Source organism: Mytilus edulis, chromosome 14 (assembly GCF_963676685.1).
Source record: "Mytilus edulis chromosome 14, xbMytEdul2.2, whole genome shotgun sequence".
Taxonomy (NCBI): Eukaryota; Metazoa; Mollusca; class Bivalvia; order Mytilida; family Mytilidae; genus Mytilus; species Mytilus edulis.
Window position 1 is genome coordinate 43,150,954 of NC_092357.1, and position 20,774 is coordinate 43,171,727.

Here is a 20,774-nt window from a genome sequence, read left to right on the forward strand (position 1 = left end):
TATTTTCTACGTATTAATTTGCCTTCATTTTGGAACCGGAAATCACTATTTTTCTTCATTTATGTGTTGTTTTGTCGTACTAAGGAACTGTTTTTAACGTTTTATCATAACCTATTTTAGATTATACCTATAACACATCTTTCAAGGATTTACATCCCTTGTGAAATTGCTTGAAAGTATAAAAATTGAATTTTTTGACTTTTTTGCCGGCATTTTGAAACCGGAAGTCACCTAAAGTTTCATTAATGTATTGTATAGTCGTAATTTAGGAACTGTCATTTGCTTTTTATCAAATCTAACATTGGATTTTACATACAAGACACCTTTCAAAGGATTAACGAATTATTGCCAATTTGTAATGACGCCATTTCCAAAATGTGGTGACCATTTTGAAAAATTGATTTTTTTTTCTGGCCAGCAGCGGATTTTTTTACGTGTGACGGGATTGCTTCCCTTAGAAAAACTTAGTAGATACTTAGTCAGCCGTAAGCAGTTGAGCTAAGGAAGTACTTCTTTAGCTCAGTCGGTTAGCGTGCTGCCTTGTAACACAGAGGTCCCGTGTTCGAGTCCCGGTGGAGACAAGCAATTTTGAAATGAAATTCGTGCTCTCCGGTTACATAAATATCATTTAGTCAACCTTTATACCAAATGTAATGCTTGTATCACGATTTGCACAATTATGTCCATAATATCTCCCACTATATGTCAAAGGTTTATCTAAATAGTTATGATAATTTGTGAATTTAATTATTTAACTTAACACTTCTTTAATAACTTTAAAAGATGATTTGCATTATAATGAATGACCTATGAAATAATCCCACTAAAGATCGGCTGTATAGATTATATTATCACTTTCATTGGAGAATTAGCAACGTTTGATATTTAACATGATAATTATTTTACGTTATTAAGTTATACAATTACGAGAATTATTGACAATAACTAGTAACAACCTTCATTCCATTAATTTTAAATCTTAGCTATAGGCTATAATCTCGGAAAGAGTTAATAGTCATTCACTTTGATCACAGAGTACCTGCAACTTTGATTATAAAGAGTGCGTCATATGTAAAAAAAAAAGAAACACAAATTAAAATGCATATAGATAAGGGAGCTACCATTTGATTTTTATGGGGGGGGGGGGGGGGGGGGGGGGGGGGCTAGGATGAAATTTGAAAAAAATAGGCAGGACAGGAGTTTTGAGTTAAAAAAAAAAAAGGCAGGATGAGACACTTTGCAAAAAAAAAAGGCAGGATGACAATTTAGGTAAAAAAAGTCAGGATAAACTAATAAAAAAGGCAGGACCGAATAGAGTGAAAAATAAAAAGGCAGGACAGAGATTACAACTAAAAAAAAATGCAGGACAAAATATTTCATCCTAGTCTCCCCCCCCCCCCCCCCCCCCCCCCCATAAAAATCAAATGGTAGCTCCCTAAGGAACATTAGCGAAATATGACAGACAAGAATATATATGGCATCGTTGGAAGAGATAACATTAGTCCAACCTTGTGGCACCAATCAAATTTTAAATCTTTCCATTGACTAATTTCTTAACAATATGTCAAAGATTTAATTAAATAGTTCGGGGCTAAGATCATTTGTGAATTAAATTAATGAACTTAACACTTCTTTAATAACTTTAAGAGATGATTTGCATCATAAAGGATGACCTATGAATTAATCCCACTAAAGATCGGCTATATAGATTATATTATCACTTTCATTGAAGAATTAGCAACGTTTGATATTTAACATGATAATTATTTTACGTTATTAAGTTATACAATTACGAGAATTATTGACAATAACTAGTAACAACCTTCATTCCATTAATTTCAAATCTTAGCTATAGGCTATAATCTCGGAAAGAGTTTAAAGTGGATCACTTTAATCAAAGAGTACTTGCAATTAACTTTAACTAATAGTGAGTCAATATGAAGCTTGTTACTAATGTGCGTATTTATTTTCAGTAATGAACATGTCTTTGATCAGGCTGAAATTATTTTGTCTGTCGTCATCCGACTATTTGTTTACGAATAACATACAAAGAGAAACATTACAGTCAAATGTCTAGAGAGCACTTATATTGCGACTGTTGTTAAAGAAGACAATTACTGGTTAGTTTATTATTACGAACAAGTTTGAAAGACTAATATAAAAAATATCGGTGGTTAGGGTAGACTTATAATTGCCAATAAAGCATACATTTGACTATTACATGATTAACATTTATTCTTTAAAATACGAGGATCTAAATATGTCTATTGTTCAACAGGAGTAATAATTGCCGATTACGGACGGGAATAAATTACTTTTACCGCTATATCAGCGACATAAAGGAGCGTAGCAAAATCTGAATAAAAAAATCCTGCTAATATGAATAATACCTCAGTTTCAGATACAATTGATATGACATATTCAAGAGATGTTTTTCTCTTAAGTGTAACAGTTACTCCAGACTTGTGGATCATTCACACAGGTGCTGTGCTCACGTATCTTGTTTTTAGCGCTAATGTTGTTATAATATCAGCCTTCTTGAGAAAAGATTTCATTTCACCATCTACAATTATACTTGCAGCACTAGCATTTTCAGACACTATAACAGCCATTTGTCTTTTCCTACCAAAACATTTTGGATTTCTATTTCATCAGCTGGAATATGGAATTGACTACAACGTGTCTTTTACAATTGTGTCTAGATATCCATATTGTGGATTCATATTTTGGATGGATAGTGTCCTTATATCCGCATTCCACATTATTTCTTTGATCCTAACTACACTTCTTGCATTGCAAAAGACTGCTGTCATTGGATGGCCAATCAGAAGCAAGAGGTTTGTTACAAAGAGGACATCCGTAGTCTGTGTCCTGATCACTTTTGTTGTACCTATGGCAACGTATATTACTTATGGATTTATGTTTCACTTCCACGAGAAAGAAGGATTTTGTGAAATCAGCTTTCAAAGTTGGGTTTTCAAGTACTATTTCCAATACATTTTCTTTCTAAGCTCTATGGTTTATATTTTAGCAACATTTCTTCTAACAATCTGTTCCATTTACATTAGCGCGAAATTAACTTGCTGTAGCTCATCAATCCAACAAACAATAACTGCGCATGTACGGAATATTCATAGAAGGTCTGCCGCCATAGTTGTTTTGGTAGTCTTTATTTTCTTTGTGTCCGAATTTTTGTCAATTCTGTGTATATTTCAAATTACATTTACTAAATCTGATACTCTCTGTAAAACGTCATTATATGATTACAGCGATTTAACGCTAGGTGTAGGGTTCGCGGCAAACTATATTGTTTATCTGTCAATGAGCAGACAACTCCGCAAACTATTAACAAGACATCTGCAATGTTGTCTTCCCTCCATAAAACAGAAGAATAATCCACTGGAAAGCTCTCATTCAAGGAACAAATCGGACACTTTTCATGATAGATATTAATACCAAGCAATACTTTGGAGCTAATCAACGATTTTTGCGGAGCCCCGTAGCTGATCCCTTTAATGGTCGGAGATGCAGGAGATACACGTGATGATCAGTTAGTGTTGTGTTGACTGTTGTTTGTTGTTAGTCCGTTTTGGAGTTTTGTTTTCGGCTCCAATCCAGCAAGGATTTTATATTTCCCTAAATTTATGGGGGAAAAAATAGTGTTGTCAAATAGATGAAAAATAAATCTGAATCCAGATTTTCCCTCATACCTTATAGTGGTTAATTTCGGGGGAAAGCCGTGTTGAATGCCGTACCTTGACCTATAGTTTATTCATAGCCACTCAAATCACATGTACTTATATATAATGTAAGACCCTTATTTGTGAATGCATTCCGTGAAAAATCAAGAGGTAACAAAATATCAGCTGACAGTTAAATATGTAAATATTATTTTAAAACTATGAGTTGTCATATGGTGTCTTGTCATTCGTTTTTATATATCACGTATCATGCAACATCTAGCATTATGTTAAAATGTATAAACTATATATATATATATATATATATTGTCAATATATTCTTTTGTTGACTTTCACTCGAATCCAATGATGTGTGAGAATCTTCTTACAAAATTCCAGAAGAAAAACACGATATCGAATGTTAGAATACATAAATACAATTTTCTTTTCATCAGGGACATTGAACAGGATCGTAAGTCTATTGAAATTATTTAAAATGTAATTAAAATGGTTGATATCAATTGTAAAAAGCATTGTCTGGTCTTACAAAATGTTAAAGTGAAGTTGGCTAGTTCTAAGTAAATAAGTGTGTTTTTTTTATATACTTCAATATAATCTGTCTAATGTTGAATCTAATTAAACTTTAATTCTTTGGCTTAATTCGCCTGTGTTTTTTTGTTTTTTTTTTTCATTAGCAGGAGATTTGTTTCAAGGAATATCAATAAGTGTCTACTTTAATTTGGTTATATACTTTGGATAAATGTTCTCTTTCTTGGATGAATGTGTCATTTCTGAGCGAAAGCAGAATTCTGCGAAAATAGATTTGAAAAGTGGTCCATCGAGTCATTTTCCAAATATGTTTTCATTCTAGGGATCACAATTTATATTTCTACCACTGGCGTATATACAAAATTAAATCCTGGTATCTACATGATCTATGATGAGTTAATTTTCTAACAATATGTTTAATTTACATGAGCGCAAAAATAACGTGTTGCAGAAAAACTATCCCACGAAAAAAAACGAGCACAACATATACACTGGGGTAAAGCTGATGACCGTAACTGCATTCACGGTCATCCCAAGATGTCGGATGAAAAATTAGGTCAGTTTCTGTATTGTCTGTTTAAGTGTTTCTATATCATTTTCTTTACAAATCATACATTGAAACGATGAAAATTTATAAAAGAATCACTCGAAAATCACTAATTACTTCCGAGAAATGTGCATGAAACGGGAAATTCGATTTGAAAAAATCGTTAAGATGACCGTAAATCATAATCAAAATATTTTCAAGATGACCGTAACATAAAACCAGGATGACCGTGATTGGTAAAAAGATGACCGTAACTTGTAAAGGATGACCGTAATTTGTAAAGACTGACTGTAATTTATATAGGACGACCGTAACTTTTATAGGATGACTATCAATTCTAAGAAATATCCGTATTGTATTCAAAGCTTTTTTGTTGAGTTTGTCGAACTCAATAGGGGCACGGTTAGCGGATATAAATATGTTTCATAAATTTCTTTTTTTTAAACTATAATATAATTGGCCATATTTAGGATTTATAACAATGATAGTAAATTGCATATTTCTCGTAAACAATGAAATATTTATTGATATCGACGTTAAAATTTTAACACAAATTGACAACGATACGACGAAAATTTGAAGAAACATGAATGTGTCCCTAGTACACAGATGCCTCATCTACACTATCATTTTCTATGTTTAGTGGACTATGAAAAAGGGATAAAACTGTAATTTGGCTTTAGAATTAAAAAGATCATACTATAGGGAAAATGTGTACTAAGTTTCAATTTTATTTAACTTGAAGCTGGACAAACAAACAGACGAACGGACTAACGTACGCACAGACCAGAAAAACATAATGCCAATAAATGGAGCATTAAAAACATTAATAATAAATACGAATATTTGGTAATCGAGCCCATGTGTATGGTCCCAGATGAAGCAGATTAAAATCTTAATTTGTCTTGGTATATGCAGGCGGAAACACTTTTGAAATAGAACAAAAGAATCGAAGCTCTGTGTGTATCGAGAAAGCGATAAATGTTAACTGTAATGTTTGATATAGTAACAAAATTCTAAGAAGTTAATAGAAACAAATAAAACGACAATTTTCTTATTTTAAAAACACCATTTGCATAAGTTTTCAATGTATCTATTACATAGTAATGCAAAACAATAAGATATCAAGTCGACGACATGGTTCTTATCGGGGCCTTTTATAGCTGACTATGCGGAATGGGCTTTGCTCATTGTTGAAGGCCTTATGGTTACCTATAATTGTTAATGTTTGTGTCATTTTGGTCTTTTCTGGATAGTTGTCTCATTGGCAATAATACCACATCATCTTTTTTATGTATAGTATCTATATTAGTTGGATGTAGAAAATAGATTACCTCCGAATTTTTTTTATCACGGACGGAGAACATATCAATCTTATAGTTCAGAAATTTTCGTGTCTGCCCTTCCATTATGTGAATCAAGAAAAAAATCCCCAAAACAGGTAACGATTGTATCGAAAAGAGAAAAATCGAGTGCACCTTTTGTATGTTAGGTCATGTTTGGGTGTATATTTTGTCTTTAAAACGTACAAAGCAAGAGTATTTTATATAGCATCTCGCTTCAGATTCTATCATAATTATATATCAAAGCTACAGGTTGACTTTATAACGTAAAAAAATGACGTACGAAAAGATGAAATATATGGGTCAAGTGAGATACCTATCTAATGAATCACAAAAACAGAGTAGGTGTGTTCGAATAGCTATTTTTTTCTAAAAGTACTTGACGACAGTCTTTTAATTTGGATGATGAAAATGGATATCTTCGAAAAAATATGATTTTTTTGTGTGTGATAACTAGGGTTTATAATCTTCAACCACTAAAAGTGTTTAGTCTGACCTTCCACGAAATATTTAATTAGAATTTTTTTAAATGCTTAAGAATTTTCAAAAATTCCATCTGACATCCGAACAGACAATATTTTTAAGTTGAATCAATGCAGACAAGATCATTAACTAATGCTCATTAGCTAGTAGATACATTTGTCTTTTAAAATATAACTGACATATAACGATCGATCGTAATGGTGCTATGTGGATAAATTTATCAGTTTTCAAGAGCAAAATTGGCAGAGCGTCATCCCTACAATGGCTTCCATTTCTACGATTGTGAGCATAAACTGGCGTAATGCGGAGATAATTTTGAAGAAGTAGAATCCTGACTGTATGAATAACATTTCTGTATACATTGTATATACAAATTGACAACGTTCCGCCTTGTGATACGCTTTTCGTACTACTATTTTAAGGATCTACTTTGCTGGAGCTCACCTTCACTAGTTTATTCGAATGATATCTTCAAAATATTTCTGTTATTTTATTTGCACGACAAAATGAAATACGATATAATATCAATGGGTGTATATGCATTTTTTTGACATTTTTAAAAATGTGTATTTATTATATGTCATTAAAAGGAATCCCAGAAACAAAACAAAATCTTATGTCGAGCAGTTGAACTCTGCACCGCATTTTTTTTCATTATGCTTGTAAGGTGTCATTTTATCGCGCTTTTGTAGCATGTTTTCCCTTCCTGTTCATTTGCATGTCTTTTGGCAAATTCATTTTTAAAATTAAACACTCTACTGTAAAAAAGATACATATGGTAATCTTTGCATTTGAAGCACGTCTTATTTTCTTCTACCTATAGGATAAAACTCGCATATTAATATGTGTATACCAACACGATTAATCATTTGATACAAAAAGATAGTTATATAAATACGGATATTTCTTAGAATTGAGGGTCATCCTTTAAAAGTTACGGTCATCATTTACAAATTACGGTCAGCTTAAAAGCAGTTACGGTCAGCCTTGTTATGAATCGCTGATTCTGTTACGGTCATCTCGATTGTGATTTACGGTCATCTTGGCGATTTTTTCAAATCGAATTTCCCGTTTCATGCACATTTCTCAGAAGTAATTAGTGATTTCCGAGTGATTCTTTTATAAATTTACATCGTTTAAATGTATGATTTGTAAAGAAAATGATATAGAAACACTTTAACAGACAATACAAAAACTGACCTAATTTTTCATCCGACATCTTGGGATGGCCGTGAATGCAGTTACGGTCATCAGCTTTACCCCAGTGATATACATCTGCAGCTGTTGTTGTCCTACTTGTAATTACTTTTATCGTATCAGATTTTGTATCGATTATATCTAGATATATGTGTATATTTCAAATCACATTTACTAAATCTGATACTCTCTGTAAAACGTCATTATATGATTACAGCGATTTAACGCTCGGTGTAGGGTTCGCGGCAAACTATATTGTTTATCTGTCGATGAGCAGACAACTCCGTAAACTCTTAACAAGACATCTGCAATGTTGTCTTCCCTCCATAAAACAGAAGAATAATCCACTAGACAGCTCTCATTCAAGGAACAAATCGGACACTTTTCATGATAGATATTAACACCAAGCAATACTTTAATTGGAGTTAATCAACGATTTTTGCGGAGCCCTGTAGCTGATCGCTTTAATGGTCGGAGATGCAGGAGATACACGTGATGATCAGTTAGTGTTGTGTTGACTGTTGTTTGTTGTTAGTCCGTTTTGGAGGGGTTTTTTTCGGCTCCAATCCAGCAAGGATTTTATATTAGACGATGTGGTATGAATATCAATGAGACAATTCTCCATCCAAGTCACAATCTTTAATAGTAAACCATTACAGGTCAAAGAACGAACGGCATTCAACACGGAGCCTTGGCTCACATCAAACAGCAAGCTATAAAGGATCCCCAAAAAATCTAGTGTGAAATCATTCAAACAGGAAACCCAACAGTCTAAAAAAACGAGAAACAAGAAACACTTTTGAACCACACCAACAAAAACGAGAAACAAGAAACACTTATGAACCACACAAACAAACCACAACCACCTTCGAATGTTTCAAGTTAATATAACTATATAAGTCACATTTTCTATACTCTGAGAAAAAATCATTTTCTCGATTTCAGTGATGTATCGCTAGTTGCAGGTTTTGCAGTGAACTGTTTTGTTTGTCTCTCACTAAGTAAACATTCCGCTTTAACTTAACAAAAAGTAAAATAAAAAAAACGAACTCCAATGAAAATTCTAATCGGAAAATCCCATATCAAATGACGAAATCAAAAGCCTAAACAAATCAAATGAATGAAAAACAACATTCGTCTCAACTCGGCCGATTCCGAGAGTAGCGGATTCTACCGAGGATTGCCGAATGGAAAAACAACTGACTTGGTACAGGCATTTCCTGGTTTTGTAGCTGGCTAAACCTTTTACTTGTATAACAGTCGCATAAAATTCCATTGTACTGACAACAATGTGTGAACAAAACAAACATGACAATAATTTTGCAGCAGTACTTTCCTTTTATCAGTAAGTAATATATGCTTAGTGGAAGGTCGTTCGAGCAAACCAAAATATGTAATTGGGGATGGATATTTTAAAGTAGTATCTAACATGAGCAAATCGACTTACACTGCCACGTATCTTTAATGTATGTTGTTTTAATGAACACCAAGCATGTCGAAACGAGCCAACACATTTCAAAGTTTAGTGTAGGGATATAGCTACTCTAAACTTGCATTATGTTTTCGCTTGGCCATGCGTACGAGGCCTGGTGCACGGTAAATATTTTCACCCGATTGCAATTACTGTGATTTGACTAATACTGTAATACTAATTTAAGATTTCCAGAAAACCAGGGGTTATTTTTAGTGGTACCTCTGTTAGGAAGACCTTTTCTTTTTTATATGATTTTAAACATCTGTTGAAAATTGGCATGTAGAAAGCTGATACATGTACAATTCAGGATATACCTGGTTTCTATGAAGTTAAACTTAAGGTAAAATATTTAGAAAGCTGTGAAAATTGTAAAATTTGGTTGAACAGATAGGGACTTTTAATTGGTGGTATGACACCTTTAATGCATGGGTACTGAAATATATAAAGAATCGAGAATGTTTAGTTGCTGAAATATAAAACATAAAAGAGTAATGGGGTGCTAAAATATAAAGAATCAAGATTGATGAGTTGCTGGAATATATGGAATAAAAAGCATTGGACAAACTATTCAATAATAGAGAAAATTGGGCCTAAAATTATAGAATATAGAAATGGAGGACCCAATCCAGACCCTCATGCATGCTAATAAATAGAATTTACGGTAATCATCATAACTGTCGTAAAATGTAATTGGATATCAGATAACGGCTTTATTTCGAATGAAATATTAAATTTTTCATCGTTTAAAAAATGGTTTGTCTTTGATGAATCTAAAATTGGATTTAAACATCCGTGTACTTATAAGTTAAATCTTTTCAAAGGATAATCTGCGATGAGCGATTAGAATCATGCAAACGAAATAGTTTGGGTGACGGGTCAATACTTTGAATTATTGAAGTTCGTATTCAACAAAATGATTTAAAAATGTTATTTATATGTATAAATATGCGATTTCAGTTACAAGACATGAAAACGGGAGTGAAACCCTGTGATGCAAAGAAAAGGACCACCATGGCCAAAAAACACCGAAGAGAAAAGCAATTTTCCATCAAAAACCCACACAGAAAAGTAAATATTCTGTACCACAAAATCCACCGTTCAGGATTAAACTAGGGCACTCTGTTCTTGTTCCACTAGTCAGTGGCGGATCCAGAGGGGGCGTACGCCCCCCCCCCCCCCTTTTGTTCGGGCTGGGGTTTTTTTGTGAAATGATTAATCAGCCTTAACTTCGTGAAATTTGCCATTTCCCGTGTACTGTAGTTTTTAATTTTTATGCGACAATTCTTTACTTATAAAGATATTTTTCGCTGGAATTTACTGATTGTCAAAGTCATGTGATTCGCTATGATGGAGTTGACCAGTGCGTCGACAAAAACGTCGCTTAGTCATTTTGAAATTCAAATTACAGTACCATGTATATTGCTTAAGCTGAGGATGACAATCATGACACTTTCAAAGCGACACAGGATTGAGAAAGAACGTATTAATTTCTATTTCACTATTCCACCAAACAATCTATATACTATTTCACTCTCATGAAAAAAAAGTTTCACGGCAAATTTATTTACCTACGAAAACATGTTTAACTCCAAACGCCCCATCCTATTTTAAAATAACATAGCTGAATAATGATTCCCAGTCAGTATAAGCTCTACATATATTTAAAGTCTAAGGTTCGAACCATTTGATTTGAGGAGACCGTGCAGTCTGAAATATTTGAGAGAAAAAAATTAACTCTAATTTTTGCCTTAATCAAAAATTCTGGCTGTATCTGGATTGAAAAAAATAATCTTGTTCACTGTTTTTGCTATGGGAAGCAAAAATTTCCAACAGAATTATTTAGCATTAAATGAACATGATGAATAAAAACGGGCATATTTTTTTGTGGTAGGGGTTTGCATGTCTGGCCGGAATGTCTGTTTCGCCAAACTGATATATTAAATACTTTTTTCAGACCAGACTGCAACCTGCCTGCTGGGTGTGGCCTTAATGTCTCCATTTGTCGACCATCATTCATAAATTGTTTGTCATTTCAGACTCATTCGTAGCCTTTAATTGATTTGGAACTCCTCACTTCCCTTAATTTTGTTGGGTGAAACATTTGGATAAAAATTGCTTGTTTGTCTTTTTAACGGGTGTCGGCCGTATTGTAAATTTCATTGAACACACCGGCGTATATCTTGTTTACAACGTAAACAAGAAATCTGTGAGGATATGATAACTTAACTTACAGCAAAACGGCGAGAATTATCCATGTCTATTTTTTATTGACAAGTCCCACATCAAATCTATCAGTTCAAAGTTTGGAATCCATACTATCATTTGATGATATACAATTAATAGAGAGAATACAAAATGTTCAAGCCTTACACTTTAGCAACTACAAATTATAAATGCCCCACGCCAGGAACCGTTTAAAAGGTGCATATTACACTTATTTTATGATTTTAGCAAAAAAAAGGTCCCCAAAATTTTTCGACTTGCTCCGCTCGGCCATCTTTACAAACTTCGCCACCCCCTTTCCAAAATCCTGGATCCGCCCCTGCTAGTGACAACCATAGCATATCCAGTCATGCTTCAATGATTCCCTATATAATAAACAATTGTTTTCACAGGAAGGGGGAACAAGCACCCTACCCCCCCCCCCTAAATCCGCCTCTGAAAAAAAAACTATACTGAAAAAACGGACACAATAAAAGTGAAAAAGGGGGTGAGTACTTATAAAGAATAGAAAAAAATGTATTTAATGAAAACGAAAAAGAGAAAAACTGGATAGTATTCTGGAGGTATTGGTACAGACATGGAAAGAACATCCAGGTTTCATAGCTTCAATACGAAAAAGAATAAAACACACTAAAATAAAACACAATATGAAAAAATATCATAAAATTAATTTTGGTGAATGACGAAATATGTATTCCAAAAATAATTATAACGAATAGCCGAAAATTATGATTTTACACACGATGTATTTTAATTGGTCATTGATTTAAAAGAAAAAAGATTTTATCAACAGTTGAAAGTCCAGTAGTAAAAAAAATGTACCTTCCCTGCAAAAAGCAATTTTTTAACGGTCTTAATTATAAATTGATTAATTATTCTTGTTTAATTGACATATACAAATGCTTGAATCAGATTGGTTCGTTCGAATATTTTGCTTACGTTTTAAACTTCCATAAACCACGTTGCCGAAACTACTATCATAACCTTTGGTGTGCTCTATTCGTGCGGGATGCTCATTCATGGAACCAGAAGTTCTAAGCAAAATGAGCAAAACTTCTGGTTAATAATTATTTAAAAACTCAAATAAAAAAAAAATGATCAAATAATGTTATCATCTCCATCTTGATAAAGCAATCGATTATGACAGCTGGTTTATATATCTAGCTTTGCGTTAAATTGATTTCGACACTCCAAGCATATAAGCATTTAGAATTAAGTTTATCAAATAGACTTACCAGCATATTTTAATATGTACCGGATCATATAGAATGGGCGATACTGAGCATGCAGATGAGGAAAAAAGATAAAAGTCTTCATGCTGATTTGCGCAACAGTAGCTTATATATAAGATGGTAATGTACAACGAGAATGTTATAAAATCGTGTTGCTTAATATTAAGGCTTTATCGATAATTCGTATACTTTCCCTTTGATCTTACTGCCTAATATTTTCAAGTATCAACGTACTGTTATATAGTTTTTTGTACTGACCATATCATGTGGAATATCTTAACTCGCCTGCTAACGGGCTCGTCTAGATATTCCACATGATATAGTCAGCATCAAAAACGAAACTACCTATTATTCTATATGTATCAGTTGAAGATATAGAGCTCTTCATATTTAAATGTCTTTCATGTACTAGGCAATAAGCTACCTCAAGAAAAATAAATCTTACATAGACAACTTAACTTTGAAGGGTTGGCCGCTTTATTGGAACTTGGATTTACATGTTACATGACACTGAGGGCCGGGTAATATACATCCCAACATCAAAAAGAAACTCAGTACAGAATTGAGAGTACTCGCAGTTACTGACAGCTATATCTCAAATAATGTTCCTTTTTAATATTAGATGTATGTTACACAAACTTGTTTCGGCCGCTTAAATTATCCAATCCCTGCACGTATAAAATCGGCATGATCGAACTTTCCGGAATTATTTATCATTCCGTCATTGTCACGACATTTATTCTCTCCTTCGCACATTTGCAAATAAAAATGGCCGGATACGAGGGTCATGTTAATAAAAGACAAAGAGTTGACGATGCACATTATGACAGAGTAAGTTTATGTTTATATATTGATAAATCAATCCATCTGTTGATAAAATCACAAATTCTCTAAGTTGCAGTACGAATATGTTGGAACAAGGATCTTAAGTTTGACCGCGTGGGTAGGGGAGACAATTCAACATAATTATTGATTATTAACTTTTATTATTGTCTCTCTTATTTCTCTTGGCGTCTGTCTTTCATTCTTTGGCAGTTACTTTTTATAGTAAGCTTTGATGGTTTCTGGATTAATTCAAAGATTTTCTAATTTTAAATGTTTTGAAAATGCCAAAACGAAAATTCAAATTCTAATAAATTTGCTAAATTTCGAAAGAAATATCTGCAGTCAGGGGTGCTACTTAAACAAGTGGTTTCATTATCACCTATTTCAGTGATTTTTTATATTCAGTTATCACCTATTTAAGTGATTTTGGTGTTTTCTTTGATCTTCAAATGCTAATTTCATTGATTTTCCATATTTTCACAAACTTTTCTATAATTTTCCTACATAAATCAATTATCCCTTTATCTTTTGATATCAATTTCACCAGTGCGCTTGGGCAGTAAGTTAGTGCGCTAAAGCTTATAAAAGTACCCTTGGGAATTGTTCTGTAATCAAATATTTATTAACTACTCTCATACCTGCCAACTTTTGAAAATGCCCATGGGGGTTTTAGCGCGCGACAACAATTTCAAAGTTTAAAATTCTTTGCGACGACTATTTTGCGCGAAAAAGTGTCATTTTTGCATGATTTGTAAGAAAAGCTGTTCCAAATATAATGTCAGAATTTCCCATTTTTAAGTTAACAAATCTACATTTTTCTATTTAATTTTTACACGAGTGACCCCTTGACTAAGGATTGTCCCTCATTTAAGGGATTCCTCATGTTGATGTGGGGGGGGGGGGGGGGGGGTTCCATGTGGAAAAAAATGAAGAGTACATTATCCTTTAAATGATTGAATACATAAATAAAAATTATGTTACAGTAAAAGTGTACATGTAATGTCAATAAATTAGTGAATAAACTACTATTTATTATATTCATGGTAGTACTGCATCATTGAAGTTTGTCAATCAGCCATGCTTTTATTCTTATTCAGTGTAAGAACCTCCTTGCAGTTGAAAAATCATTTGCCATGTTCACGTTTTTACAATTCTGACCAACAGAGGAATACAACACAAGTTCAATATCTAGCATGTTAAAACAATCTTGAGAGAAAACGTTTTTGATTGGCTGATTAATTTGATCATGAGAAACGCACAATTTGATTGGCTGAACACGATTTTCCACCATTGGACACAGTTCAAAATTGGGAACAACAATATTTTTCGTGTAAATTTTCACCAAATCGTGTTTTAGAGGGTTTTTCAGGAACACGATCGTGCAATCGTGACAAAGGGTCAAAATCGTGTAGTACACGCCTAAATCGTGAAAGTTGGCAGGTATGTACTCTTACTATCAGACAAAGGTCAACAGTATTAGATGACCTGATGGGTTTTCTTTAGAATTAGAATGATTTATTTTAAGGTTATGTCCTGGGGTCTGTTGTTCAACTTGTCGTTAGGGCTAACGCATCGTTAAAATTTCTTAATCATTTGATTAAAATAATCATATGATTAGTGTGTTGTTCAACTTGTCGTTAATTTTAACGCTGTGTTAAAAAGGCTAAAACTGTCGTTAAACTTAATCCACCTCTTTGAGGTGTATTAAATTTTAATCATATGATTAAAGCATCCAAGATGGCTGCTGTATCAATGCAAAAATTAGTTTATCCTCGAAATATGAGGCGTTTAAGAGATATTTATCTCCTGGAAAGAGATTTCAGCCATAAAATACCTTAATATTTGAAAGAAACACAAGATAGTTGCTAGGAGTTGAGTTGAAACATAAATTGGAAAGAGATTTGACAAGATGGGGCGAAGGATCGGACGCACTCATACAACGGGCATTTGATAACAGAGAGAAATTGCACATTTCGGCAGTTTTTCGTTTGTATTTTACCGCTCAGTGACAGTGTTGATTGCAAAAAAACTAAACATACGCTGAGACGGGCCACATGTTATTGTGCGGAACCATTCAGCAAATTATGACGAACAGCTTTCATAAATAAATAATGTTACCATAGCATTAATGTACAGGCCATAATTGATTTTCAAAGCAAGTCTTTGCTAATTTCCCCATTTTCGAAGTTCAAATATTAGCACTTTCAGTTTCAGTAGCGCCCTTGACCTAGTCGTAACTGTTTACGCAGGTAAATTATGATGGGTGAATTCGTCCCCGTATATCTCGGACCTTACGATTTTTATCTTTACACGGAGTTTTTAAACAGTGTATATTGTTTTCCCATTTAGTAAAGCTTATGAGCTATGAGGATCCAAATCATGGGTGGATCCAGCCATTTTGGGGGGTTCCAACGTAGCCCAGATTAAAAGGGTTGTTTCAAACCTCACGTCACCTTTCAAAAACTTTGATTATCAAATAAAAGGGGGATTCCAACTCCCCAGACTCCCCCTTAGGCCTAGGATCCACAACTGCAAATATTTATAATGAAAATATACTGCCATCAGTGTTTAATATTACTGATTAGGTATTAAGAGACTGAGTCAATAAAATGTCTCATATTTTTTATCTGACACAATATACAAAAACAAGCACCTGTTATTAAGAATCTAGGAAATCTCATATTCGAGTGTCAGATATATTTCAAAAGAAGTATTATACTACCGTTGGGAGAGAGGTACAACAATGTATGATTTATGTGACTAGTGCTTGTTTTTCCAGATCATCACAGAATTTATCTTTGATTTTTTAAACTTCCAACTCATCTATAGATGCTTCTCTGGTTAGTTCGAGTAAGAAATGATAAGTATAAATGATCATAAATTGCATCAATATTAAAAAAATAAAGAGCATGCAAATATCTCATAGAGCAAATAACACAGATAATTTATATTGATCATTTGTTATATGGTTGTGGTCTTCAGTGGCGACACGTACATGCAGGTCATGTTCCGGAGCACCTGAGATAACCCCTAGTTTTTGATGGGGTTCGTGTTGCTTATTCTTTAGTTTTCTATGTTGTGTGTGCTATTGTTGTCTGTTTGTCTTTTTCATTTTTGGCCATGGCGTTGTCAGTTTATTTTCGATTTATGAGTTTGACTGTCCCTTTGGTATCTTTCGTCCCTCTTTCATAAATTAATTTCACTTTACAATGGATCAAATCTACGAATGGATCCAGGTAATGGGTGCAGTAGGAGGTCCACCGGAGTTTTGAGAGAGGAATTCTTGGCATGTAACAGATGGAAAATTTAGGGTCAGAATTCATAAAACAGACATAGGGCAGTGGCAAATATGGCATGCATATTTGAACACACAGAGGGTACCCCCTGGCACCGGCTGTTTTCCCCCAAAAAACATAAATCTATTTCTCTTCTATGTGACTACAGACTTTATGTTTTCAATTTTAGTTTCACTTTCTATATTCTGTATTTATTCTTATGTAAGCCCAAGGTGAAAAATAACTTGATGCAGGAATATATTAATAATAAACATCTTGGAGTTGGGCTATTTCTTTCTGTCCGGGTGGTGATCAACTTCAAGCAGACAACATGCATGTGTATAACGACACTGAAGATTTTCTTCTTTTTTTTTAAAATAAAGACAGTTGTTGTCAGTCATGACGTCCTTGAATAGATCAGTTAGAAAGCAAGGTTTGAAGTTTAAGTACACTGGAAAACCTCATTTCTAGTGTTGAAAATAGAGGGAGCAAAAGTTCCACATCCAGGGAATATTTTTGTATAAAGAACTTTTTATTTGAAAGGTTTATCTTTTTTCAGTTTAATTTAAAAATAAAAAAAAATTAGACAAATTGTGATTGGTCTTTATTCCTTTCTTTTGTTATCTTGTGAATTATCATGTTAAAAATCCAGTGGCAAATACTTCCTGCCTTTATATAACGGAGAACAATTAAGGGAATTTATTTCAAACAAGAAGCTAAACTTTTTGCCACAAATATATACATAATCATAATTCATATCTACAAATTATTCCAGTTTTTGCATATTCAAATAAACTGTAAACACTGGCAGGCTTATCAAGCAAATGACAATTTCTGCATGTACATAGTTGTTTTTTCAATGGAATTCTGGTCTTTTTACCAATAAAAAAATCAAGCTTGTGGGGAAAATATCCAAAAAATGTTATAAACACTTATTGAAGCGATTAAATTTTAACTTCTCAAATTACTTGTTTCAGTGATTTTAAAAAGTCTGTTCAAAAATTTTAAATATTTCACAGCCAAAATCACTCAAAGAAGTGATTTTGAATTCACTTGTTTAAGTACCACCCCTGACTGATCTGTGCGTTTACTATCTGTGTTTACAAAGTTCATTAGCAATGATTAGTGTGTTATAACTTGTATATGTTTAAGGATTTATATTTCTATTTATAATGTTTATATATAATGAAAAAATATATGTCCTACATATTTACTAACAAATCTTGCAAATGTTTCATTGAAAAAAAGGAGGCAAAATTGCCATTCAAAATTATTTAAAGGGAAAGATCGTCATTTTACCTTAACAATTGTCAAGAAATATGCGTGACAAAAGCTTCCAAATTTCAGCAGCATCAAATGATTACCATAAATATTCTGTCTTTCCATGCACCATCAAAGAATGGAACGCTCTCCCTCCTGGGGTAGTATCAGCGCCGTCAGTCGAGGCTTTTAAAGCCTTGGTGATAAAGCTGAATGCAATTCTAAAAATATGGGGGAAGGGGGGGGTGTTCATATGCTCACCAAAGTCATGGCAAAATATTCAGTTTGTTGATTGTGACCATTATCTGGTACAAGGAGAAGAAGCAGAACAAGTGACACTCGCTTCATGACCGTCGCTTCGTACCTACATGTAGGTTAGAAGAATTGCTGATATATTCAAGCAAAGCTAACATCTATTCCACCTAAGTCCAAATAATCTTAAAGTCTTGAAAGATTTTTCATTTGCTGTGGAGCCATCCTATGTCATAATGCTGAAGGCATTTTTTGGGCACTTGTATTTGGAAAGAAAATAGATGGTACATTTAATGAAAGAGATCGGAAAAGGAAATGACAAAAAGTTAATATGTATTTTATAGCGCAAAATTTATAATTCCTAATTAAAATATTCAAAATTGCATTCTTGATTTGTCTTTTTTGTCAAAAATTATTATCTCTTTTGATGTTGAAATTCTCACTTATTTACTTTCAGGAAGACCGACACAACCCTGAACCATCACCTGTGGTCCATGTTAGGGGATTATCGGAATATATTACTGAGGCAGATTTGATGCAGGCTGTGCAGCATTTTGGAACTGTTAAGTATGTGTTAAGTATTAAAGATTTAATGACACATGTATAAAATGTACATCAGACTATATTTATTATGTATTTTATAGGAAGAATTTATACCTGGGCATAAAAAAAAAAAAAGTTCTGCTCTTTGGGTTGGTTGTTGTCTTTTTGAAACATTCCTCATTTCCTCAATTTCAAAATTGCTGTACAACATATCCTTTGAACATTTTAAAAGGAGTTCTCCATAGAGTGAAGTTAAAAATTATTTTAGAGGTTTTGGCACCTGGCATGAGTCACAGTACCAACAAGTTGTGTCAGTGGAGGTTTGTTACAAACTCAATGTTTTCTTTAAATAATTTTGTAACTACTTGTACCATAAAAACTGAGATAAAAAATTGCTGCTTGTATTTGTTCATGAAGCACATGTTATATATATCATGGTTATTAAGTAATTGTGGTTTTCTTTTCACAGCTACATTATGATGATGGGGAAGAGACACCAGGCTCTAGTTGAATTTGCTGTAAGTATGGAATAAAAAAGGTACACATGAATAGGATTAAAAGTTGGTGGTATAAGCTTTGTAATTCAACTGTGTCGTCATATGAGTTTGTAACCCAGCAGCACCAGTAAGCCAAGAACACACTATTTTAAAAGATAAAAATAATATTATATGACCCAATGAAAAAAGAAAAAGAAATGATAAACATCAGTCCTAAAAACACTATACAGAAAATTTCAATGGAGTGTCCATAACATGAATAACTAAAAAAAACTGAGGGTGAATCATATGCTCCATAATATACATGTAAATTACCTAAAAATCTTGGAACATGAAGTTCTGTGTTAGCTATCTTAAGCTCCACTGCCAAAACTCAAAATGACAAGTTTTTATACGACCGCAAAATTTGAAAAATTTTTCGTCGTATATTGCTATCACGTTGGCGTCGGCGTCGTCCGGCGTCCGAATACTTTTAGTTTTCGCACTCTAACTTTAGTAAAAGTGAATGGAAATCTATGAAATTTTAACACAAGGTTTATGACCACAAAAGGAAGGTTGGTATTGATTTTGGGAGTTTTGGTCCCAACATTTTAGGAATTAGGGGCCAAAAAGGGCCCAAATAAGCATTTTCTTGGTTTTCGCACTATAACTTTAGTTTAAGTTAATAGAAATCTATGAAATTTTGACACAAGGTTTATGACCACAAAAGAACGGTTGGGATTGATTTTGGGAGTTTAGGTTTCAACAGTTTAGGAATTAGGGTCCAAAAAAGGGCCCAAATAAGCATTATTCTTGGTTTTCGCACAATAACTTTAGTTTAAGTAAATAGAAATCAATGAAATTTAAACACAATGTTAATGACTACAAAAGGAAGGTTGGTATTGATTTTGGGAGTTAGGTCCCAACAGTTTAGGAATTAGGGGCCAAAAAGGGACCCAAATAAGCATTTTTCTTGGTTTTCGCACCATAACGTTAGTATAAGTAAATAGAAATCTATGAAATTTAAACATAAGGTTTATGACCATAAAAGGAAGGTTGGTATTGATTTTGGGAGTTTTGGTCCCAACAGAATAAGGGGCCCAAAGGGTCCAAAATTAAACTTTGTTTGATTTCATCAAAATTGAATAATTGGGGTTCTTTGATATGCCGAATCTAACTGTCATGACTGTGTATGTAGATTCTTAACTTTTGGTCCCGTTTTCAAATTGGTCTACATTAAGGTCCAAAGGGTCCAAAATTAAACTTAGTTTGATTTTGACAAAAAATGAATCAGTTAGGTTCTTTGATATGCTGAATCTAAAAATGTACTTAGATTCTTGATTATTGGCCCAGTTTTCAAGTTGGTCCAAATCGGGGTCCAAAATTAAACTTTGTTTGATTTCATCAAAAATTGA

General features: G+C 33.3%; 1 protein-coding gene across 6 annotated transcripts in view; it reads left to right on the forward strand.

Moving 5' to 3' along the window:
- The first annotated feature begins 13,420 nt into the window (after positions 1-13,420).
- LOC139502588 (heterogeneous nuclear ribonucleoprotein L-like) overlaps positions 13,421-20,774 on the forward strand; it is a 28,902-nt gene continuing 21,548 nt past the window's right edge. For all 6 annotated transcript variants that reach the window (XM_071292111.1, XM_071292110.1, XM_071292112.1 and 3 more), the window contains exons 1-3: positions 13,421-13,559; positions 18,798-18,907; positions 19,353-19,401. In XM_071292111.1, coding sequence (XP_071148212.1) covers positions 13,497-13,559; positions 18,798-18,907; positions 19,353-19,401 — 222 coding nt within the window. In that variant the 5' untranslated portion in view covers positions 13,421-13,496. The remainder of the gene's footprint in view (positions 13,560-18,797; positions 18,908-19,352; positions 19,402-20,774) is intronic.